Consider the following 25,495-nt stretch of genomic DNA (forward strand, 5'->3'; position numbering starts at 1 on the left):
TTTAGATCACAAAGCTCCTCTCACCTGCACGGCCAGGGAGAAGAAATCTCTCTCTCTCTCTCTCTCTTTTCTCCTTCTCTCTCTTTCTCTCTCGCTCTCTTTCTCTCCTTCTCCTCTCCCCCTCGCCTTCTCCCTCTCTCCCTCTCTCGCTTTCTCTTTCCTTCTCCCCTCTCTCTCTCCCGCCCCCCCTCTCCCTCTTCTTCTTCTCCTCTCTCTCGCTGTCCCTCCTTCTCCCTCTCCTTCTCTTTCTGGACTGACGAGGCAAAGCAGGTCACGCTTCGAGAGGCGTGAAGGAAAAGGAAGAAGTGGCTTCCTCTGACTGACAACGTTTATTGATCGGCAACGTCGGGCAAGCAAGTTGCGGGGAGCCGATCGGCGGGAGATCGCCCCTCAGCCTCGTGTCTTCCGGTAGGCTCCAAAACCTGACCCGCCAAGCTAGCTTGACCTTCCACTTCCCAAAGGCCGCCTTTTCTCTCTCTCTCTCTCTCTCTCTCCTTCTTTCCTTCCTCCCTCCTTCCCTCCTTCGAGATTTCCTTCATTGTGTGGCTGAATTGCGTGGAGGGGAGTCCCCCTCGGTCTCCACCCCCGCTCTTCTCCTTCTCTGCTTTGGCTGGTGGATGCTGACGATCCCCCCTCCCCCCCCCGGAGCAGGCGAAAAGAAAAGGCGTGCGGGGAGAGGAGGGGGAACCAAGCCCGCCAGCACGCGAGAACATCTTGGGTGCGTTCCGACAACCTTTCTCGGGTTTTGTCCCAGGGTTGTTGTCTCCTCGGTGGGAGTTGCTCGAGGATTTAGAGAAGGAGGCGGAGGGAAGGAGGGAGGCAAGGAAGCTGGGGGAAGGGGGGGATACGGTCGGTTGTGACAGGCTGCTGAACATCTGGCGCAGCGTTGGCATTAACGGGGATGAGTCTCGGATTAATCAATCTCCCACGCGTGAAATCGCATAGCTCAATATTGTGATCTGGCTTGCGGAAACGGGGAGGAAGGCTTCCCACGTTGTGTAGCCCGTTACCGAAACAATCATAGGCAGAGAAGAAGGCAAGTTTATTGTCTCTTCCCCTCTTGGCCTAAAGGTGCATGGAAGATTTGGTACTTTGTTGTTCTGTGTATATTTGGGGCATGGTACTGTGGCATCCCCTCCCTTTTCATCTCACTCTACAACTAGTGTCAGATAACTTGGCCATCCATGGTTGGAGTACAGTGATACCAAACATTAATGGTTGCATTCACTTGCAACACCAAACCAGGTCAGCGAATGGCTCAATGCTGCATTTGCATACCCTAAACTTGGTTGGTGCTGCCATCAAATTTTGTCTGTAGCTAGCATAACATTTTGCAAAATTCCAGCTGTTTGCATTAGCTTAGGGCTGAGTGTATTGCACAGATCCCAAAAATGGGCTAATTCAAGAACCATTGTTTAGGATGGCCATTTAGGAGAGTGCTTTGTGCCTACTAGCAGTATGATCTCTTGACTTGAAATTGTTAGTAAAGAACTATAGCTGGAAAGGCCTTCCAAGTATGTTCGTGATCAAATCAAACCTTTATTGTCAATGCACAACATGTGTACAATGAAGTGGAATGAAATTGATGTGGTAGATGGAGCTGAGCAAGGTTTTTCCTATGGCCCAAGTTGAACTAGAGCTCCCATTCTCCTCTGATAGGAAGGGCTGTAATAATGTAATTGTAAATAAATATTTGTTTTGAAGAAGAAGTGATTCTATAGCAGAGAAGAGAATTCAGAAGCTAGACAGGGTGCAAGTGGCCCTGATGCTTTTTTTTTTTTTGCTGCTAATTGCAGTCAAGAAATGGAGAGTCTTATAACTGAGTCAATTGAATGAATGAGCGAATGAATGAATGAATGAAAATAAACACTGTGCCCAGCCTGGTGAGATTTCTTCTTACTCAAATGGCATCATTAGAAGAATGTGTGTCTGCTTGCAAAGTTGGCATTTCACGATTTCGTGAAAATAAAAGCTGGAAATAATCCTCAGCCAAATTTCATCAAACAGGAAAAAAAATTGTTTTGACAGGTGTCATGCAATTGAACCAGAAAAGAGGAATTAAGTCTTTTCCGTTCCTCTCTCCACCACCATTGCTACAAGATCTTTTTTTTGCTTTGCTTTGTAGTTACATCTTCCTGTTCTCAAAAGAAAACAACTTAGTAATAACTCAGTAACTTTCTCTAATTCCTTTCCTCTGAATAAGGCAGCACCCAGGAGTTCCTGCTATCATTTTTAGCCAATGTGGCAGCGATGCATAGTCCTGGAAGAAAAGAACCATAAACCCGTAGTGAATTAACTTGCAGGTCCTGCAATGCACTGACTGACCTTTATGACTATTTAGGAAATTTCTGCTGGTACAAACTTAGCAGTAAGTTGGCTTTTCCAAAATACACCTGTATTGCAGGTATAAATCTCTTTGCCAACAAATTACAAAGTGCTGGTGCTGGAAGAAATGTCCTTCTGGGTTCAGTTCCAAGTGGGGGAAAAGACACTGGAAACATGGAGGCTGCTTGGAAAGATGGTTTAATGGTGGACAGGACCACATGGCTTAAGCTACTGAACAGAAAAGGGGGGGTCACATGCTTTCAGATGTTGGGTGAAGAAGAAAAAGAGAAAGAAGAGGCTTGCTGAGAGTTCCTGAGTTTTTTATACTCTCTGTTCCGCCCCACCTCTCTGTTTCCTGTTCCTGTGTAAGAAATGTATTCTGATTGGTTGTCAGACTCCCATGGGGCCATGCAGGGGCAACTCTGCAGGCTGTCTTGAGTCCACATTTGGTTGACCATTGCATCTTCCCAGGTGCCCTTTGGTGAGTTTCTGTAGAAGGCTAATTCTACCTTTTTTATGTAGAGTAGACTAGCTCAGGCTTTATTTTAATGGCTTATTGACAAAGGTGGGAGCTATTAAGAGTGAGCGTATTTCCTGCCTAAAAATATGTTTCTCCATTTCTTATCCAGGGAAATATAATATTCTGCCTTTTCAATATTTCCTAGGATATTTCATTCTTCTAGAAGGGGGTGGGTTTTAACTTCCTACACTGATTATGGTTTTTAAAGTTGTGCATGGCTTTCTGTGTAGGCTTGCATACAGTTGCTACTTATTTGTCTTGCCAGAGATTGGGATCTGGCCATTTCTGCAGTTGTCAGAGGTTTCTTGAAGGGATTTGCCATTTTGTTGGATTTTGAAAAGATCACAAACCACATCTTTTTTAAAAACAAGCTCTTACTTAGGCAATGATATTTTTTTAAAAAAAAATTGATGTAGTATTCTCTAATTTGAACTTTGGTTTTATTACTGCAAACCATCATAATAATTAGTGGCCTAAAATGTCTTCAGGTAAATTCCTGGATACTTGGTGATCCAGGAATGTTGATTTAGATCTTTTGGCAATAAATGGAAATGTCTTGTGACTTCTTCCCAGAATGCTGCTGTCACAGTGTCACCTATAGGATTTTCTACTCACATATTAACTAGCTTTGATTCTGTTTAGATTTTTGAGATCAGTGAAGGTTGGCAGTCTGCCAAAGTAGAGCAATTGATGGTGTAAGAAATAAAATTAACTGAATAATCAAATATGATCATGTTTTTCAGCTTCTGTAGATCCTGATTGGGTTCAAACACCCCATTATGTCACTTGCAGTTAATAATTGGGAAATAATTATTAAATAATAATAATAAGGACACAGTGGCTCAGTGGCTAAGATGCTGAGCTTGTCGCTCAGAAAAGTCGGCAGTTCGGTGGTTCGAATCCCTAGTGCCGTGTAATGGAGTGAGCTCCCATTACTTGTCCCAGCTTCTGCCAACGTAGCAGTTAGAAGAATCAAATAGAATTCTTTATTGGTCAAGTGTGATTGGACACTTAAGGAATTTGTCTTTGGTGCATATACTCTCAGTGTACATAGTGTTCGAAAGTGTTTGAAAACATGTAAAAATGCAAGTAGAAAATAGGGATCACCTTTGTTGGGAAGGTAACAGCATTCTGTGCACCTTCAGCATTTAGTCATGCCGGCCACATGACCACAGAGATGTCTTTGGACAACGCTGGCTCTTCGGCTTTGAAATGGAGATGAGCACCGTACCCTAGAGTCAGGAATGACTAGCACATACATTTGAGGGGAACCTATTTACCTTTACCTTTAACAGCAACTTGCACAAAACACAACTCTTAACTCATGGCTTATGGACATAATGCAAGGGGCCAACCTTTCCTTCTGACATGAGAGTCAAAATTATTGGGGTGTTTTGGGAAGGGGGAAAGTGGCAGCAAGTGGAGTAATGACATTAGAGTGGGACTGTGATTTGCATTGTTTTCAAAGGGGAGTGGTCCTTGCTTTTCAAAACAGCATTCAGACTACTTTAAGGTTTACATTACTTTTTGTATTCCGTATATAAAGATATGAATGTCTAGTTTTCAACTTGAGAAATGGATAATATCCACAAAAGAATTTGGTGCTGCACATTTTCTGTTCCAGCACTTAATACATTGTGTGGACTGGAATACACTTTTTATATGAAGTCAACCAGACACATGAAAAGATAGAAGTGGAATGCTTTTAAGAATAGTGGGGAAAAAATCTTCATTTATGATCCATTTGAGCTGGTCAAGATATTTTAGCATTGCACAGCTCTTATTCGTGTCTTATGCTTTTTTCTTTCATTCATTCAATCAATTGCTGGGACAAATTCTTACAGTTTTCTTGACTAGGTTTTTCAGAAGTGGTTTGCCTTTACCTCCTTCCTAGGGCTGAAAAAAAATGACTGGCTCAAGGTCACCCAGCATGTTTTGTGCTTAAAGCAGGACAAAAATTCATGGTATCGTGGTTTCTAGCCAATGCCTTAACCACTACATCAAATCCTTATAAGTAGGATACTATAACTCACATAAGAGCAGCTTTTGGGAACTTAAGACATTGTTCGTATGCGTGAATAGCAGTTCCCAGATTTCACAGCAATAATCACGCTAACTAGGGAATTCTGGGTCTTGGCAGCTGGAAAGTGTTTAGGTGGGGAAGGCTATCTAAGATTCCAGCTCTTACATTCTTGTGCAAGCTGTTCCTTCCTTTGGTCTCCTATCTTGAACTGAATTTCTGTTCAAATTGTCTTGAATGTGAGCAGTAGTTTCCAATGGATTGGGGGGGGGGGAACAATTTACTTGTGTTCTAGGGAACATAACTAGTAATTCCACAGCAAACAGAATACACTGAGCTAAACTTACATTTATTCCAGTGTCCTGTTCAGACATGTTGAAATAATTACAACAATATAAATTGATCACACTTATGTAGGGAGGCATGGAAACGGCTTGGAAAAAACTACCCAGAAGCCATTAAGATAACAGGAGCAGGAACGTGTCCTAAGTACAGGAAGTAGGAAAGTACAGGTGAAACTCAAAAAAATTAGAATATCATGCAAAAGTTCATTTATTTCAGTAATACAACTTAAAAGGTGAAACTAATATATGAGATAAGACTCATTACACGCAAAGCAAGATAGTTCAAGCCGTGATTTGTCATAATTATGATTATGGCTTACAGCTCATGAAAACCCCAAATCCACCATCTCAGAAAATTAGAATATTACATGCAATCAATAAAACGATTGTACATAGAACAATATCGGGCCTCTGAAAAGTATAAGCATGTGTACTCAGTACTTGGTTTGGGCCCCTTTTGCAGCAATTACTGCCTCAATGTGGTGTGGCATGGAAGCTATCAGCCTGTGGTACTGCTGAGGTGTTATGGAAGACAAGGATGCTTCAATAGCGGCCTTAAGCTCTTCTGCATTGTTCGGTCTCATGTCTCTCATCTTTCTCTTGGCAATGCCCCATAGATTCTCTATGGGGTTCAGGTCAGATGAGTTTGCTGGCCAATCGAGCACAGTAATCCCATGGTCATTGAACCAGGTTTTGGTGCTTTTGCCAGTGTGGGCAAGTCCTGCTGGAAAATGAAGTCAGCATCACCATAAAGCTCATCTGCGGAAGGAAGTATGAAGTGCTCCACAATCTCCTGGTAGATGGTTGCGTTGACCCTGGACTTAATGAAGCACAGTGACCAACACCAGCAGATGACATGGCTCCCCAAATCAATACAGACTGTGGAAACTTCACACTGGACATCAAGCATCTTGCCGTGTGTGCCTCTCCATTCTTCCTCCATACTCTGGGTCCTTGGTTTCCAAATGAGATGCAAAGGGTTGCTCTCATCAGAAAAGAGGACTTTGGACCACTGAGCAACAGGACTTTGGACCACTGTGCTTTCATCCCAAAATGTAGAAACTATCTACTACTTTGATATCTTCCCTGACAATATTAATTATTAACAATTAAACATTAACAATTAGAGGGAGAACAAAGAACGCAATTTATGCCACAGTTAAAAAATAGTTTCTGTGGTTTAGTGATTTAATTGTTTAAACTCTTTTTTTCCCCCCAGGAGTCTGATTTATATAGATGTGTGTCAATTAGGATTTTTATAAAAATCATTAAGGTTACCAGATCTGAGCTGCCGAAATAAAGGCAAATATAAATAGATTCCAAGAGATCCAGGGAGAAACGAAGTCTTTGTGGCCAACTTATGGTTATCTGGATTTCTATAGACCAAAATTTGTGGCCTTACTATAAAGTTTACCTTAAGCATGGAGTAGGCATTAAAAAAAATTAACCTCATTCTGTGGGCATGCTGTGGTAGATTTTTTTTTCCAAAAAATAAACTATAATATAAAATAATTGATAGCAATCTCACATGTTTATATATTGTAGGACTATATTCTCTTGGGTTTATGTTTTGTTTTCTCTTGTAATTTTGCACATTTAAAACATCTGCTGTCTTGATTAATGGAAAAATTGGTTATACACTGGAGAGAGAAAGCAATTGCAGAGCTGATTAAGGTCAATCATAGAAATCACATTGAAAGTATCACATGCTATGATATATGTCAGATGAATATAGTGGTTTAATAACTATTTAGCTAGGATTAAATCTCTGGCTGATCTCACTGACACTTATTTCTAAGTAGACTTATTGAGGATTTCATTGTAGAGAAGATCACTTGTATAATTATACAGCTGGCCCAAACATACTTTTCTAATTCATTACTTTATTACTACTACATTCAGTCGGATAATTCATTTTTTAAATATCTGAACTACCATCCATCAGAGAAATGAAAGTGAATTGCTGTTCCAAATACACTAGACTAAGAAAAATGTTCAGATCACCAAATAATAACTAAACCAAAGAATTTATGACTGAAACAATTATCTTCCTATCGTATTATGCTGCCACTTTTGGATTATAAATCTTTATTTTTTTCAAAGCCTCATATTGACAGGTGATGATGTAGAAATAGCTATAATAATTGAATAACCAATTATGTGAAAAAGTGACTTCTGTATTTACAGTCTATTTTAATTTGATAGATAAGCAATTGTTTTTCTTTTGTTTTCTCCCAAGAAAAGAAAATGCCAATCAGACGAGCATTCAGTGAGAAATTGTTCAATACAATGCAATACAATACAATAGCAGAGTTGGAAGGGACCTTGGAGGTCTTCTAGTCCAACCCCCTGCCTAGGCAGGAAACCCTATACCATTTCAGACAAATAGCTGTCCAACATCTTCTTAAAGACTTCCAGTGTTGGGGCATTCACAACTTCTGGAGGCAAGCTGTTCCACTGATTAATTGTTCTAACTGTCAGGAAGTTTCTCCTCAGTTCTTTTTTTTTTTTTTCAGAAAATTTTATTGGTTTTTTAAAACATTTTTAAGGAAAAGGGTAGGTGGAATGGTATACAAATTTTGGCAGTTGCAAGTGTGGCAGACGCCCCCTCCCTCCAAAATCATAAAATACATCTAAGTATAAAACATTAATACATGATCATATAAAATCAGCATATTAATTCTAATAAAAAAAAATTTCAATCAGCTTATATATTATAATATATAGTCTAGATATAATTTCATTATTACTTTCGGTCTGTTATAACAATGTGATTTTCTTATTCATTTTTGTGATCTGAGCTTTCTTGGTGTTGCCCCTTCTCCCCCCGCTGGCAGAGCTCCGGCCCCTCCCATGTCCTGTGTGACCATTGAAGAGTCTTCTGTTTTTTCTAGGTTCGCTTTATTTTTTTCCATAAAGGCCTGAGCCTCTATGGGTGTATTGATTCTAATTCTTGTCTCCTCCCAGAATATCAGCATCCCTTCAGGCATCAACCATCTAAACCACACCCCTTTCTGGTATAATTTATTCGCCAATTGCGAATAATTTTTCCTTTTCTCCCTAATTTTTTTTGGGATCTGCTTCAAGATGGTTATCTCCCTGTCGTGATATGTCAATGCTTGCCCCCTTTGTACACCCAGAATTACGTCTCTTGTGCTTTTCCTAAGGAATTTAATATGGACCTCCTTGGGTACATTGTGTGTTCTTGCATATGCTGAATTCACTCTATAGACCAGGTCTATCTCCCATTCCCTCTGTTGTTTATCTTTGTGTATGTATTCAGCTAAAATATTAGTCATAATGTCCCTTATATTTTCCCCATCTGCTTCTATAACATTTTGAAATCTAAGATAAAAGGACATTCTCTCAAACTCTGTTTTCATTTGCTGGATATCAAGTTCTTTGTTACCCTTCTGCAGAGCCTCTACCCCCCCCTCGCCTCCGCCACCCCACCCTCCACAAGGTCCAGTCTCTGTGAGTTCTTATAAATTTGGACTTGATTCTGCTTAATTTCTTCCTTCATTTCCTTTAATTGTTTCTTAATTTCTTCCTGGCCCTGTATGAGTTGCTGAAGCATTTGTTGCAAATCCATCTCTGTACTCTTAGGTTGCATCAATTCTGTAATCTTTGACTGTGTGGCAGGACTGGATGTTGCAGATGTCGGTGCAGAGGTAGCAAAGCCAGGTTTTCCAGGTGGTGGTCTTTTTGGAGACATAGTTTGTAAAACAGAGAGATCAGTCAGTGTAGAGACTGGACAGCTGGAGAAGTAGAGCAGGCAGATGAGTCCAGGAGGCAGAAGATCCAAGCAGGTGGGAGTTTCTTTAATCAGTCTAGCAATAGAGAAGGATTTTCTCTCCAGAGGGTTCAGAAAATAGCAATCCACAGGAGACTCTTCTGGGTAACACGGAGACAAAGACCGGAAGCCTGAGTTTTAAAGGTGGAGTCAGGTTTCATAGTTCATAAAGACAACGGAAGTGTGCCATCTTGCCCTGCCAGCTTTGGGCTCAGAGGCATAACAAAGTTTTAAAAGTTCAGAAAAATTCTCAGGTCATCCATAATTTCTGGGACTAAATCCAATGAAAGTCACTTTTACAGGGGTGAGGCATCATTAGTTGGCTCTCCCCCCTCCTCCTTCCCCTGGGGGCGAGAGCAAAATTTTCTCAAGCCGCTTGTCCAAGGGGGGGGGGAAATCCCCCTCCCTCTAGCCGCACCTCCAACGAGAATCCGAAAGTTAAACTTTAAAAGTTGCTGAAAGATCCATCAGTTCAAAAGAAAGGGAATGAAGAAAGGAAGCACCTCACCATACCACCGCTGCTTCCTTCAATTTTGCGTTGTCCGATCGGCATGGAGCGAGACGCAGGCGCGCCCTCCGAGACTGCTCCCCGGTGCCTGGAGCAAAGCGGAGAAGCCCCCACCAGCCGCCGCCGATGCCAGGGCCCTCCGCGAGCCGCTCCCTTGGCAGGACGCCTCTCCGGGGCGTCCTGTGCCCCCCCAGAAGCGGGGGAAGCCCACCGGGAGAGCGGGAGCGGGCAAAGGACTTGCCCGTCGCCGTAGCTGCCGGAACCGGAAGTCCGAAGTTTCTCCTCAGTTCTAAGTTGCTTCTCTCCTTGATTAGTTTCCACCCATTGCTTCTTGTTCTACCCTCAAGTGCCTTGGAAAATAGTTTGACTCCCTCTTCTTTGTGGCAACCCCATAGATATCGGAACACTGCTATCATGTCTCCCCTAGTCCTTCTTTCTATTAAACTAGAGATACCCAGTTCCTGCAACCGTTATTCATATGTTTTAGTCTCCAGTCCCCTAATCATCTTTGTTGCTCTTCTCTGCACTCTTTCTAGAGTCTCCACATCATTTCTACATCGTGGTGACCAAAACTGAATGCAGTATTCCAAGTGTGGCCTTACCAAGGCATTATAAAGTAGTATTAACACTTTCCGTGATCTTGATTCTACCCCTCTGTTGATGCAGCCTAGAACTGTGTTGGCTTTTTTGGCAGCTGCTGCACACTGCTGGCTCATATTTAAATGGTTGTCCACTAGGACTCCAAGATCCCTTTCACAGTTACTACTGTTGAGCAAGATACCACCTATACTGTACCTGTGCATTTCTTGCCTAAATGTAGAACCTTACTCTTTTCACCATTGAATTTCATTTCATGTTCCACCTTTGTGTCCTTATATGACAATGTTTTGTTTCATTATACAGTTATTTGCCCTGGAATCTGCAACCTCTTGAACTTCCTGCATTTCATTGAATTCCAAGGAAAAATAATAAAATTCCAGGGAATTGATACAAGATGTTTTAGATCAAGACAGTTGCTACAAAATGATGAAGATAGAAGTGACATCTGTGCTCTCTTCCACTTTCAAAGCTGCAGTGAGCTCAAAAACAGAAAATATAAACATATTCAAAAGTACCTTGAATGTGGGATACAACAACTGAAGTAATTTTCACTTGGGCTGTTGTATAAATCTTTGGAGCCGGGCTTCTTTTCAATGATAGCTTGACCAGAGTAACTTCTAGGGCTGATTTTCAAACCAACATCACAATATTGCTTCTAAAAGTAAACAATTGTGTTGCTTCACTTTGTTCACAGATTTTTTTTGACACTTACTAACGGGGATACTAAAGGGCCATCTTAACAGCATTATGGGCCCCGGGCAAAGTAGTATACTGGGGCCCCTATGACAACTACTCACAGGAATAAAAATGTAAATATATATTTATTTTTTTGGTACTTCCAACAAAATTGGTGTTGAAACATTAAAAACATGCTGTGCAGCAACAACTAATTAACATGATAAACATTTACAATACAATACAATACAATAGTAGAGTTGGAAGGGACCTTGGAGGTCTTCTAGTCCAACCCCCTGCCTAGGCAGGAAACCCTATACCTTTTTGAACAACATTTGAACAATGTTGTTGTTGTTAGTTGCAAAGTCATATCCGACCCATTGTGAACCCTTGGACAATGTTCCTCCAGGCCTTCCTGTCCTCTACCATCCTCTGGAGTCCATTTAAGCCTACTGCTTCAGTGACTCCATCCAGCCACCTCATTATCTGTCGTCCCCTTCTTCTTTTGCCCTCAATCTTTCCCAGCATAAGGCTCTTCTCCAGTGAGCCCTTCCTTCTCATTAGGTGGCCAAAGTATTTGAGTTTCATCTTCAGGATCTGGCCTTCTAAAGAGCAGTCAGGGTTGATCTCCTCTAAGACTGACCGTTTTGATCGCCTTGCAGTCCAAGGGACTCGCAGGAGTCTTCCCCAGCACCAGAGTTCAAAGGCCTCTATTCTTTGGCACTCAGTCTTTCTTATGGTCCAACTTTCACAGCCATACATTGCAACTGGGAACAATACACGAGGCTTGAAAAACACAATAATACTCAGTAAGCCATACAGTTGCTGTATTTATATGATACAAGGTGCATTGAAGGGTTAACATACACAGATTAATATGGGGCCCCTATGCTTGTGGGGCTCACGGTCAAGTGTCCATCAGGCCCATGCATTAAGACAACCTGTGTCATTCCCCTCCTCGTTTGAGAAGTGCAACGGAGGATATGCTGCTCATTTCCTACAGCAGGGGTCTCCAAACTTACAATACAATACAATAGCAAAGTTGGAGGTCTTCTAGTCCAACCCCCTGCCTAGGCAGGAAACCCTATACCATTTCAGACAAATGGCTATCCAACATCTTCTTAAAGACTTCCAGTGTTGGGGCATTTACAACCTCTGGAGGCAAGCTATTCCACTGATTGATTGTTCTAACTGTCAGGAAGTTTCTCTTCAGTTCTAAGTTGCTTCTCTCCTTGATTAGTTTCCACCCATTGCTTCTTGTTCTACTCTCAAGTGCCTTGGAAAATAGTTTGACTCCCTCTTCTTTGTGGCAACCCTTGAGATATTGGAACACTGCTATCATGTCTCCCCTAGTCCTTCTTTCTATTAAACTAAACATACCCAGTTTCTGCAACCATTCATATGTTTTATTCTCCAGTCCCCTAATCATCTTTGTTGCTCTTCTCTGGCAATTTTAAGATTTGGGCAACTCCCCATGACTGGCTGGAGAATGTTGGGAGTTTGAAGTTCATAAGTTTTAAAGTTGTCATGTTTTGGAGACTCCTGTACTACAGTACGGATCACTTCAAGTTTTGATGAGCCATTTTGGAGAGCACATCCTTCTGCCATCTCCAGTATGGCCCCTACCAGAGTCCAAAGCAGTTTGCCCTGAAGCACAACACCCATTCAGAAGTCTCTTCAAACTTTGATGAATGACACACAAGGTTCATGTTTGGAGGCAACCTGAATTCCTTCATCAAAGCAAATTGTGTTCCTTCTTTGCCTCAGCTGAAAGAATCATGTTGCCTTTGGGATGTAATTTTTTTTTAATTGAAGGAATTCAAGGTCCTCTTGCTGAAGTGTAGTTTTCAAAGGGAATTAATTGAGAAATCAAAAGATAGCTTTCGGCACAGCCTCGGCTCTGACCAAAGTCCGTAGGCCAAGCTACATGCTTGTTTTTCTGCTCAAAAAAGCACAGAAGCTAAAGTTGTGAAGGCTTCTAATTTAATTACCTTGCTGGAATATCTGAAAGCTGACTTATCTTTATTGCTTCCCATTTTAAAATACCGTAAGACCTAGCTAATAATGATAAAAGTGTCCTAAAGTAGTCATCTGAAATAAGCTAGAAAACTGTTGTAAACACTTTCCGTGCACATCTTTTGAGGCAGAGAAATATTAATATTACTGGCTTACAACCAGTGGTGGGATTCAAATTGTTTTACTACTGGTTCTGTAGGCGTGACTTGGTGGGCATTGCATGGCATCCTGGGTGTGGCTTGGTGGGCATGGCAAGGAAAGGATACTGTAAAAAGATCCCTCCACACTTCAGGGGAAGGTTACTGCAAAATTCCCATTTCCTCCCAATAAGCTGGGACGCTGGAGGCAAAAAATAGATGGGGGTGGGGCCAGTCTCCGAACTACTCAAAATTTCCGCTACCAGTTCTCCAGAACTGGTCAGAACCTGCTGAATACCACCTCTGCTTATATAATATCTGGCAGATAGCTGTGGAGAAATATTGGGATTCTTTAAAAATAATGGACTAATTCTACTCTCTTTGCAAGCTATCCTTGACAATGAATTCTGTTGTTCAACTTTCAAAATGGCCATTTTAAAATCACTTCAAAATGGTAAACAATAGGCTATCAGAACTCCCATTATCCCATTTTAAAGAGCTGACTTAACAATCATCATTAAAAGCATTCGAATAGTACTTGGAAGAATGGGGATGAGATCATTAATAAAAAAAATGAGCATTCATACTATACATCTGGCACACAAAGTGGCTTGTAGCCCTATCCCTGGCCATAATTGCTTAACACGGAATATTCTTTCAGAAGCTTGCTTTGTCTATCATCGTGATGGCGAACCTATGGCACACGTGCCCAACTGTACCGAATTATTGTACGCCACCTCTGCATGTGGTAACAGTTCAGCTCAATTATCCTGTTGATAATTGATGAAACGTCAGAGGTACTGCTCCAAAACTGAGTTAGTCCATTCACAAGCCCCATTAGTCTGAGGATGGTGGGTGGAGCTTAGTTCCTGGGCGGAGCCAATCAATTTCAGGAACTCCTTCCAAAAGAGGGAGGTGAATTGGACCCCCCTGTCCAAAATAATGCATCCAGGCATTCCATGCAACCTATATACATGTGAAATAAACAATTTAGCCAACGACTTCACTGATGGATCTTGGAACACGGCACAAAATGAACCTGTTTGGAAAACAGATTGGTGGTAACCCAAATAACGGTATTCCCCAGACTTTCTGGTAACAACAGCAAAGTCCATTGATATCTCTTTCCATGGGACCCCAGGATAGACAACACTTTGGAGGAGACCCTAGGGCTTCCCTGTTGTCTTTTTGTGGCTGCACAGGTAGGACTCAATGACTTTTTTCAATGAAGGCCACCAAAATTGCCTCTTAATCAGATGCAAAGTCTTTACAAATCCAAAATGGCCCACCATTCTCAAATCGTGGGCCCGTTGAAGTACAACAGGTTTCAGGTCAGCAGGAACATACAGTTTAGTGCCTACCCACACCAATCCATCTTTCATGGTGCATTCATCAAAATGTTCCTTGAACCAGTCATCGGATTCAAGGCCGTCTTTGAGTTTGTTCATTAGGTCCGTAGTTACATCCAAGTCTACTGGGCCTTGGCTCTAGTAATCATTGGGGCAGCAATATTTCTAGCTGGGATGACCGGATGAACCATGCTCAGTTTAGAGCTGTTGTACTGGGGAAGCCTGGACAAAGCATCAGCCATAAAGTTCTCCCCCCCGGGATATATTTCAGGGTAAAATTGAACCGGTTGAAGTGTTGTGCCCAATATACTTGTTTAGGTGACAGTTTTCACGGGGTCTTCAACGCTTCTAAATTTTTATGATCAGTCCATACTTCAAAAGGTGTTTTGCCCCCTCCAGGAAATGTCGCCATGTCATCAAAGCCCATCTAACAGCAAAAGCTTCTTTCTCCCATCTCCTTTCTGTCTCTGTAAGCTTACGTGAGGTATAAGCACACAGTTGCAATTTACCATCAGCATTTGTTTAAAGTAATACTGCCCCCACCACCATGTCACTGGCATCAGCCTGTACCACGAATGGTGCATCCATAACAGGGTGTTTCAAAAGTGGCTCTGCTGCAGAGTTGCTTTAATTTCTCGAAAGCAGCTTGGCACTCCATAGTCCAGTTCAAAGGCTTCCCTGGCCTAGGTTTTGATTCTCCTTTAGATTTTAGAAGATTTGTAATGGGCAGAGCGATGTTAGCGAATGAGGGAATAAATTGATGATAAAAATGTGCAAATCCCAGAAAACTTTGCAATTGCTTACGGGTGCGAGGAGGCGCCCAATCAGTAACAGCCTGGACTTTTGCCAGGTCCATCTCGATGCCTTTGTGGGAGATACGGTATCCCAAGTAATCAATCTTCTCCTGATGAAATTCACATTTAGACAATTTTGCATAAAGTTCAGCGGCTCGGAGTTTCTTGAGGACTGAGCGGACCAAAGTCATGTGTTTCCGTGTAGATAAGAATATCGTTGAGATAGACTAACACACCCTTGTACAGGTGCTCATGCAAAACTTCATTTATTAATTGCATGAAAACTGCTGGCACCCCCTGCAGACCAAACGGGTGTACCCTGAACTGGAAGCATCCCAAAGGGCAGTTGAAAGCAGTTTTCCACTCATCCCCTTCTTTGATTCTGACTCTGTAGTAGGCCTCTCTTAGGTCCAACTTGGTAAAAATCTTCCCCTTCCCCAAATGGTCTAACATATCCTTCATGAGTGGCAGGGGGTATACATTTTCCACAAAAATTCCATTAAGGTTTTTGTAGTTCACACATAAACGAAAGGAGCCATCTTTCTTTTCTCTGAACAATACAGGTGCGGCCACTTGTGGCCTAGCTGGTTGTATGAAACCCCTTTTTAAGTTTTTGTCAATGAACTTTCGTAATTCCTCCATTTCATGTGGGGTCACCGAATATATCTGGGGCTTAGGGAGTTTCTCCCCTGGGATGATTTGAATGCTGCAATCAGTGCTGTGGTGTGGGGTAGTTTGTCGGAGGCCTTTTCACTGAAAACCTCCTTGAGATCCCAATATTCTTTGGGGATTTTCTCTTATCTTTTAATCTTTTCCTGCACCGTTGCAGCTAGGTTCATTTCAGCATGGGCTATGTGGGACATCCTCCCCTTCCCCTCAGGGAGTTTTGCGGAACGAATGTGCAACCACCCTTTCCTTGAGTTCACGTAAGTGTTCCATTTCCGTAGCCACAGTAATCCCAATATGAGGAGCCGATCCATTCCAGGTGCCACGATGAAACTCAAGGTTTGTAGGTGATCCTCCATCCACATTTCTATTGGTTCAGTTACAAAATGGGCAGGGGCACCACCAGCAATTGACCCATCCAACTGGCAAAAGGCAATGGGCACTTTCAAAAGTCCTCAGTCTTAAACCCATTTTCTCCACCACCTCCGGGCTGATTACACATCGGGTGCATCCAGAGTCTAAAAGGGCCAGCATCTTCCCCTGGGCTCCAGTTGATGGCACTTTTAATTCTACTGGGATGGTCATGGGGGCCCGATCGGGGACTCACCGAGTGGTCATCATCTGAATCATTTTCACTTTCTCCCATGGAAGAGGAGGGTTCCTTCTACTCCTGGCCTGGACGAAGGACATCAGCACCTTCCACACCAGTTTCACCACATCTCCCTAGCTGCCAGCCAGGTTCCTCCAACCAGCCGGGGTTAGCATCTGCACAAGCAGCTCATGAAACTCCTGTGTGTACTCAATCTCAGGCCTCCCCCTCCTGGGTTAAGGTTTTCATCCTGCTTTTCACCTTTTGATTTAGGAGGGAGTCATCAAAACGTTTCCTCAGGGCAGTCATAAACTCCTTGTAATCCCTCAGTAGGGGGGAATCATTATTGCACAAGGCTAACATCCAGGCAGCCGCTTTGCCTCCCAAAGCCATAGTAACACTTCTTACTTTGGCAACTTCCGATGAGAAAACTTCCCTATACTCTTGCATGTAATTCCAAACTTGCAGTAACCCCTCCCCCCCAGTTCTTTGGGATCTCCTCTGTAGTTCATTCCAAGTGGAGGAATCTGAGGCATTTGGTGCCTTCGGGGGTTCCCCCCTCCTTGGGGGAGCTCAGACTGATGCTGCTGGGGCTGGGGGCCCTCCCTCTTGCCCAGCTCCAGGAGCTGTTCCCAGGGACGTTTCAGCGCTAACCAGATCTTCTGCTTCCCCCTCTGCCTGCTCGGCTAGTCCACTCTCCCTTTCAGTGAGACTTACATGGGCACGCCGTCGTTCCCAAGCCTCCTGAAGAAGGTGTAAAGCATGGATCATCATGAGATCCTCTCTTTCTGCTGCCTGCCAGTCATCTTCTGGTTTTTGGCTGGTTGTGACCCTTGCCATTCTCTTCTCAGCCGATAGTAAGCAAGCGTAGCAAAGCAGCCATAAGCAAGTAACCAAAACAGAGGCTGACACATATGAAGAATGGTTGCAGGAACTGGGTATGTCTAGTTTAATGAAAGGAAGGACTAGGGGAGACATAATAGCAGTGTTTCGATATCTCAGGGGTTGCCACAAAGAAGAGGGAGTCAAACTATTTTCCAAAGCACCTGAGGGTAGAACAAGAAGCAGTGTGTGGAAACTAATCAAGGAAAGAAGCAACTTAGAGCTGAGGAGAAATTCCCTGACAGTTTAGAACAATTAATCAGTGGAACGGCTTGCCTCCAGAAGTTATGAAAGCCCCAACACTGGAAGTCTTTAAGAAGATGTTGGATAGCCATCTGTCTGAAATGGTATAGGGTTTCCTGCCTAGGCAGAGGGTTGGACAAGAAGACCTCCAAGGTCCCTTCCAACTCTGCTATTGTATTATTGTATATTCATGATTATATGAATCAGTGTTATATCAGCAAGTACAATCTCTTCTCAGAAAATATACTGAGCTACAAATTATAGTTAAAGATTACCTCCCAAACTTCCACTCTTCTTTGCAAGGTTTGCTGTATTTTTCAAAAGAAAGGCATAATCAAATGTCTCTGTGCAACTGCAGGCAAAAGTGGTGAGGCTGTGCCTTCTGTTAAGAACTTGCAAGAATTACAGATGAGAATGATAGAAGGAAAAAGAGAGCCTGTCAATGTGATTGTCGTTTGGCAGGGTAATATAGCCTTCCCAACCCATCGTATTTGAGATCTACAATGGGTAGTGTGGCCTGGAAATGCTGGGAGTTGCAATTTCAGCATAACCAAAAGGCCCCAGATGCACAGGCTATCTTAAGCTGTTTCCAGCTGTCAATCAGCTGCAGACAAGAAAATTACAACATCTTTCAGAATGCACAAGAACATCACCCTAGAACCACAGTTACATGATTGAGAGGGTGGACTACAATTATCAGGATAAAAAGCTGCTGAAGTCCTCTCTGATATAATTATAAAAAGTTTGATTCCCTGCCAATTGGTCTCTTAATATCACTTCTTATATACCGGCAAGGTAAAGATGTGTATGGAGTACAGCTTTGTATAGCTTCAAATAACTAACAACTGGGGACTGGGAATCAGATTATGTGTCAGAGTTCCAAGTAATCGATCCATCATAAGCAAAACTCCGAGGCAGGTTGATTCCTCAAATAATAGCTTTATTGGAATTATCAAATTGGCACATATCTGGTGCAGTGACGTGCGGTGAGCTTTATGGCTGGTGAGGCTGGTGACATCATCAGCGTGAGCCGCGGTCCCCTTCATGTTGACTCAAGAAGGAGGGGAATGGGACGTGCGCAGGAGGGAGGCTGAGGCTAGAGGAGCCTCCTGCACACGTGGTCCCATTCCCCTCCTTCCTGACTCCTCAGTCAACATGAAGGGGACCACGGAGCGCGCTCCGCGGGACCGCAGCTCACACTCCACGATCCCCTTCATGTTGACTTAGGAAGGCGTGGAATGGGACGTGCGCAGGAGGGAGGCTGAGGCTAGAGGAGCCTCCTGCACACATGGTCCCATTCCCCTCCTTCCTGACTCTTGAGTCAACATGAAGGGGACCACGGAGCGCTCCCATTCCCGATCACGTGTGCAGAAGGCTCCTCAGCGCCTTTTCCCTTTTCCCTTTTTTTTTTAAATTTTCATGATGAGAGCGGTGAGGCTCTGCCTCCCCTGCCTCCCCTGACAGCACATCCCTGATCTGGTGAAAACCAACTCTGAGGGGCCCCTTGGTTTTCACCTAATTAAAAGTAAAAGTTTTCCCCCCAACTCCAAACAATTAGTCACATGGCCCAACCAGCGTCTGCTGGTCTGGTGACATCACTCCTCCTTCCTCCAGCCAGATGGGAAAACATCCTTGGTTCCCAGGCAAAAGAATTTTATTTTGACTACACAACCCCAGCTGTCTCCCTATGCCTCACCCCAGTATGGTAGCACTGAAACTCCAAGATGGCTTCAGCCAGGTCAGCTTCAGGTTTCACTTCATGACCATGGCTTTGGCCACCATTCTGGTCCCAATGTCAATAGTGAATGGAGGGACTTGTCTCTAATTTGCAATCTTTTCGCTATAAATTCCTGCTGTGCTAACTATTTGTTAAAACAACATGGAAGGCAGCAACAATGGTACCTGCTGGGTGTTTTTAAAAAAAGGACAAGGTAACAGTTCTGCAATGAAAGTCCCCATCCTTTTAAAAAAGTAATTACACACACAATGAATTTTAAGAAGGACTTTTATCAAAGGGCCACCATCTGGAGTTGTTTCACACACCCACACACTCCGATGCCTCTATTGTTGCCTTATATTTTGCTTTATTAAATAGCTGGCAAGTGGAATCTGATCATACAATGTCAGATAATAACCTTGGTGGTTTTAAGGCTGGTATTTACGTTTTAGGAAGTTGAAAAACCAGGTTGTTTGTTGCATGTTGTTTATTCCTCCCTGACATGATTTTATTGCAGTTGCTTCCGACTAATTGAATAAAGCATTTCTTAAGCTGTCAATCATGGTATTTCTCTGTGCTTGGTTATTAGTTATGATTTCTAATAAATGATATTTCAGTCTCCATGTTAGCTAGTGAGACACAGATAGCTTTCGGTGAATAGAAATACTTGTTTAATGTAACATAGTTCATAAATGGGCAGACTGGGTTTTAAATATTTGATCATTTTCACTTAGACATTTTACAGACTAAACTTTTTAATTACCTTGCAAGTAAAAATGTGGACCCATGGTGACTTGTGACAGAGACTGTTTCTAAAATTCATTCATGAATTAGATAAGCTTCTGAAGATTTTGTTTAGTTTTATGTATTATTTGAACTTCAATTACTAAATCTATGTTCTACAGACAAGCTCATCAATCAAGATCAATAAATATAATTGTATCAAAGGGACAGACCTCTGGACAAGGGTGTACTCAAATGGTATATTTACTAAAATGAAGACCACTCAGTAGAGTGGACTTATTTCCAATAAACGATTGTAGGACATCAGTCTACATGTACCAATTTACTCTGTAAATAGAGTAGTAAACAGAGAAAAAAATGTTCTATTTTACACTTTCTTTCTTTCTTTGCCCGATACCCACACTAATGTGCATGTAACCCTTTCTATACTTGAAATATGTTTGCTGTCTGGAATGTGTTGTCCTTCAAACAATTGTTTGGACAGCTAAAGAACTTGACTGAAAACATGTTGACTTATTTGAAATTGCTTTGTTGGCCATTTTCAATCACACTTTTGTGCCATCAATAAATTATTGTTGTCATCAAGCAAGCGGAAACAGCCGCCTATTAGACAGACCGAGTGATTAATCCTTCAGTGAGGTTCGTGTGATTGCTGCCTTTTTAAATTATCATTGAAGTCAGATTCTGTGTGCTTTTAAGTTTAATGCTCTTTTTTTCCCCCTCCCCCAAATTGGGCCAATTATTTCCATTTCCCTTGCTGCTTCCTTTTGCATTTACAACCTCAAAAGCTATCATTTTTATGTTTTTTTCCAATGTGATCTGCAGCCGTGCTGTATGAAATATTATGTAATGAGCTGACCAAACCGTTGCAAATAAGATTAACCAACGGTCACAGATACTCTGTTCATTATTGTGTTGGCTTCATGTTTGGTTCAGCTTCAGCCTCAGGACTCTTTTGGAATACCAAGCAAGTATGCTAACAATCTCCATCTGGCTCTATTCCACCAACATCTCTTCCCTCGTCTGATATCTTTCTTGTATTGCTGTAGGTGTGAAGGTTTCTGCAAGAGACAAAGCACAAAGGAGCATCCTCTCCTTCCACAATCCTAAAACCTTCCATTCTCATCCTGAGCACCATCCTTTAATTGCAACTGGAAGACAAGGGAAGAGCATAGTATTGCTTGCTCTTTATTACTTTAAGGTGAAAGATAAATGTAATGTGGTTTGTTTTTCATACTTCTTCATCAAGTATGGGATGTAGTATAGGATGCCTGCCTGGTTTTGGGATTATAACTCTATAACCTTCAGAAAGCAGTGGCTAGGGATTATGACAATTGCCATCCCTAATAATCAGAAGTTACCGTAGTTGGTAGCCTATGCGTAAACCTTTAGAGGCTTAGGCAGGCTAATTTTGCCCATTTTTTTCCATGATATCCAGTTCATGAACATGATATGCCTTTCTCTTTGACTATATTGGGCTTTTGGAATAATATTCACCTTTTAATTTGGGTACACAATATATTTCTTTGTATCCAGAAGCCTTCCAATTACTTCCAAGAAACATACGGTAATCTTTTACCTATTTATTATCTTCCTATTTGGTAGATTTCAGTCCAATCAAACTCCCTATTAAAAATATTAAAAGTGAAGAATAACAATGAAACTATGATGTTCCGCTGAATAGCAATAAATAAAAGAATGTGAATCTGAAAAAGAGATAGATGTGTCATAAAATATCTGAAATGAAGAAAGGATTGAACAGGAAAGATAAGAGAATGTTATTATTTTGTTACTAATGTTGATTAAGGCAAAGTAGGAATTTCCAGGAAATTCTGAGGAATGGAAGAGAAATATAGTGTACTGAGGCTATTTGGCAAGCAGATTTGATGATAATAAGATGGTTTCTTTTTATGCTTTATATTTATTTTCTACAGGAAACAAATGTACACCATTTGCAGAGGCTCAATAGCATCTGAGAAGGATCTTGGAGTCCTAGTGAACAATCATTTAGTATGAGCCAGCAATGTGTTGCAGCTGCCAAAAAAGCTAACAGGGTCTTAAGCTGCATTAACAGAGGGATAGAATCAAGATCACGTGAAATGTTAATACCACTTTATAATGCCTTGGTAAGACCAAACTTGGAATATTGCATCCAGTTTGGTCTCCACAATATACAAAGATGTTGAAACTCTAGAAAGAGTGCCAAGATGAGTAACAAAGATGATTAGGGGATTGGAGGTTAAAACATATGAAGAACAGTTGCAAGAATTGTGTATGTCTAGTTTAATGAAAAGAAGGGCTAGGTGTGACATGTTAGCATTGTTCCAATATTTGAGGGGGGCCAAAAAGGACGAGGGGAGTCAATCTACTCTCCAAAGCATCTGAAGGCAGGACAAGAAGCAATGGATAGAAACTAATCAAGGAGAGAACCAGCCTAGAACTAAGGAGAACTTTCCTGACAGTTAGAGCAATTAATCAGTGGAACAAGTTGCTTCCAGAAGTTGTGGGTGCTCCAACACTGGATATTTTTAAGAACAGAATGGACAACCATTTGTCTGAAATGGTATAGTGTTTCCTGCTTGAGGAGGGGTTGGACTAGAAAACCTCCAAGATCGCTTCCAACTCTGTTATTCTATTAAACTCATATTTCCATTCTATAATAGACTCTAAGACTTCATACACTGCATATGGAACTCTCAGAATTGGCACTGAAATGTATTGAAAAATGGAGTGGCATTGAGATATTGTGCCTTTTTTAAAAAAAATACAGGACTGTTTATTCCATTTGTAGTAAACGCTGTAGCATGTCAAAATAAAACTTTCATGCAAAGCTGTATGATGTGCCTGTCTGCTCTCCAAAATGTGATCACTTAATTATTCATGTGAACAGAATGTTTGAAGAGCATGGGTAGCAGCTTGTAGCAGAATTGCTTAAAGGAATGTTTTAGCAAGTTTTATTAATGTAATCGCTTCTTGACTTGCATTGGGTGTGGCCTTGCTTGAGATATGAGGGGAAAGAGATCACGGCAGCTGTCAGTGTTTGAGAAAGTTTTTTATTAAGGCCACCTGCTAGAAGGTAATATTGTAAGCAGAAAATGCATTTTTCAGCACCAAACTAGCAGAATAGGGTTGCAGGACTAGAAGGCCTGATCAGAGAAAGAACTGAACACAAGGAGGGAGCAACTGAAGTAGAACACTTCTCAGTACAGATAGTCCTCAGCTTACAACCACAACTGGGATTTGAATTTCCATTGCTAGGCAACAGAATTGTTAAATGTTTCTGATCAGCGAATCACTGTGCTATTAAGGAAATCATGTAGTTTTTAAGGAAATTTGACTTCTCCTCTTGATTTTGACTGCCAGAAGCAAATGACCCCAGGATATTGCAACCATCGTAAATATATGCTGGTTGCCAAGCTCCCAAATTTTGATCTCATGACCGAGGGGCTTCTGCAACTATTTTAAATGTGAAGACCACTTCTAAGACACTTTTTTCAGTCCTGTTGTAACTTCAGATGGTCACTAAGTAAATTGTTGTAGGTCATGGGCTACCTTTATATACAATTGATCAGAGAAGAGCCATATGGTTTAGATTAGGGTAATAATCCTTTTTCTATGGAAAACTTTTAAGTTGTGGGCATTGACTATATGATGATACTAGAGTACTTTGCATCTGAAATATATAAAGTATTTGCTAAAAAAGATTTATTTATCTGGTGTGAACACATAAATGATACATCTTTTCATCTATGTGTTCATACCAGATAAATAAAGGGTATGGTTTAATGAATTCTAAAAAGAGACAGAAAGATTTAAGTTGGTTTTTGACCTGACTTGTAAGGTTTATTTCTTAAATAGATGTGTGTTGAGCATTATTCTACTAATAATTTTAAAATTTCAAAAAATAATACAACTCTTCTTGACGGTTAAGATTTGATTGGATAGGAAGTTGAACAAAAATTAAAGAACGCATGGTCCAGAAGTTATTTGGAGGAAAACAGAATTAGGAAGTCATTTGTTTCATCTTCTAATCTAGGACATGTTTATTATACATATATAAGCATCTCAGGTCATACAAAAGAACAAAATTATTTCAGCAGAATGTTGACTCTACTTTATGTAATATGGATAAAATAAAAAGCTTTTTTGGATTCCTGGAGCTATCAACAACAAGCACAAGAATAACTGATTATACCAAATTATTTTCAGAAGTTGACAATCAGAATTGAATTGTTTAGATAATACAAATGATCTAATGGTACTTTAAGGTCATTGGTTGTCTCAATATTCTCTCTTTTCTTCATCCTGATATTTGAGAAATAAATTTACAAGCCTCAAAAGTATGATAGAACTGCTGGTCACCACATAGTCAGGAATTTGGTCAATTTAAAAAAAAATGGTTGGCTCCATGGAAAGAAATATAGTGACTTTGAATGTACATTTTGAAGATATATCATAATCCATACATTTTCATGCTGAATACATCTGATATTATAAGAGGACGCCATCAAATCTTATTGGATATGGAATTGGAAATAGTTTGAAAGAAAAATCTAACTTTGACCTATATGAAAGACACCACTCAGCCAGATCTTTCCAAATGCTGACTTTTTAGTTCTGTTATTCTTCATTCCTAGCCAGTGTCATATAAAGGTTGCATATTTCCCCACGTCTCTTAGGAAGAAATGTGACTATTCATCTTTTTTCTCTAGTTTTTTTAATGAACTAGGTAGAGAGATTGCCTTAGGAAGTTTGAAAAATTGTATGCCTTTTCAAAGTCAGATGTTTGTCCTGCAGTTGGCCAAATAATATTGTGATTTATTTTGTGATTTGATTAGAACCAACCCATCTATAAAAAATGTACATGATGGTAAGTGCTACAGAATTATAAAATTTTAATTAGCTAGTAATGAAATCAGATGTTCCAAAACCATATGAATATAAATAGCACAGAAAGTAAAGTCTTCATTTCCCCTCTGGAGAATTCTAGCTTTTAGAGAACATCTCCTTTAGCACTTATTTCTCATTTGTATCTTTGTTTTATGTGGAGCTATATGTGTGAGGTTCTATAAATTCTAAGTATTAATTGGTTATAGTTTGTAATTATACATGAAACTGGTCAGTTGGACTTGGATCTCTATAGCTGTTATCTCTTTAGCTACTAATCTTTTGAGATTTTCTTTGTAACCAGCTTTATTTGAATAATATTATCGGATGATGCTCCGGGACTTAGTATTCCACAGGAAAACAATAGCTCTCGGTGAAATTAAAGTCGGAAAGATTTATTATGAAAATTTTAGCTCTCTTATCTTGATGTTTTTCTACTCAGCCACACTCTTTCCCCTGTCCAGCCCACATGGAATGCTTGTTAGCGGAAGCCATAATTCTAGTTTCGGGAGTCTTGGTTAAGGAAATGTTAATCATAGCACGATTTATCCTTCGTTGATTTAAAGAAGACAGTAAAGTCACCACTGCCACAAACGTGACAAAAAAAATATGATGGTGCAAGCATGATTGTGCTGAGTCACCTTGTTTGGTCTAGTGATTAAGACACCAGGCTAGAAATCAGGAGA

At 41.1% G+C, this 25,495-nt stretch overlaps 1 protein-coding gene across 2 annotated transcripts in view; it reads left to right on the forward strand.

The window, feature by feature from the left end:
* Positions 1 to 231: 231 nt before the first annotated feature.
* MBP (myelin basic protein) overlaps positions 232 to 25,495 on the forward strand; it is a 151,570-nt gene continuing 126,306 nt past the window's right edge. Inside the window, exon 1 of one of the 2 annotated variants that reach the window (XM_081951704.1) lies at positions 232 to 408. Coding sequence is in view for 1 of the 2 variants with exons in the window: in XM_081951703.1 (XP_081807829.1) it covers positions 618 to 718 (101 nt within the window). In the remaining variant the exon portion in view is untranslated. Of the gene's footprint in view, positions 409 to 616; positions 719 to 25,495 lie in introns of those variants that run through there. The other variant, XM_081951703.1, reaches the window with a different exon arrangement.

Source organism: Natrix helvetica, assembly GCF_964273705.1.
Source record: "Natrix helvetica genome assembly, chromosome: 4".
Classification (NCBI taxonomy): Eukaryota; Metazoa; Chordata; class Lepidosauria; order Squamata; family Natricidae; genus Natrix; species Natrix helvetica.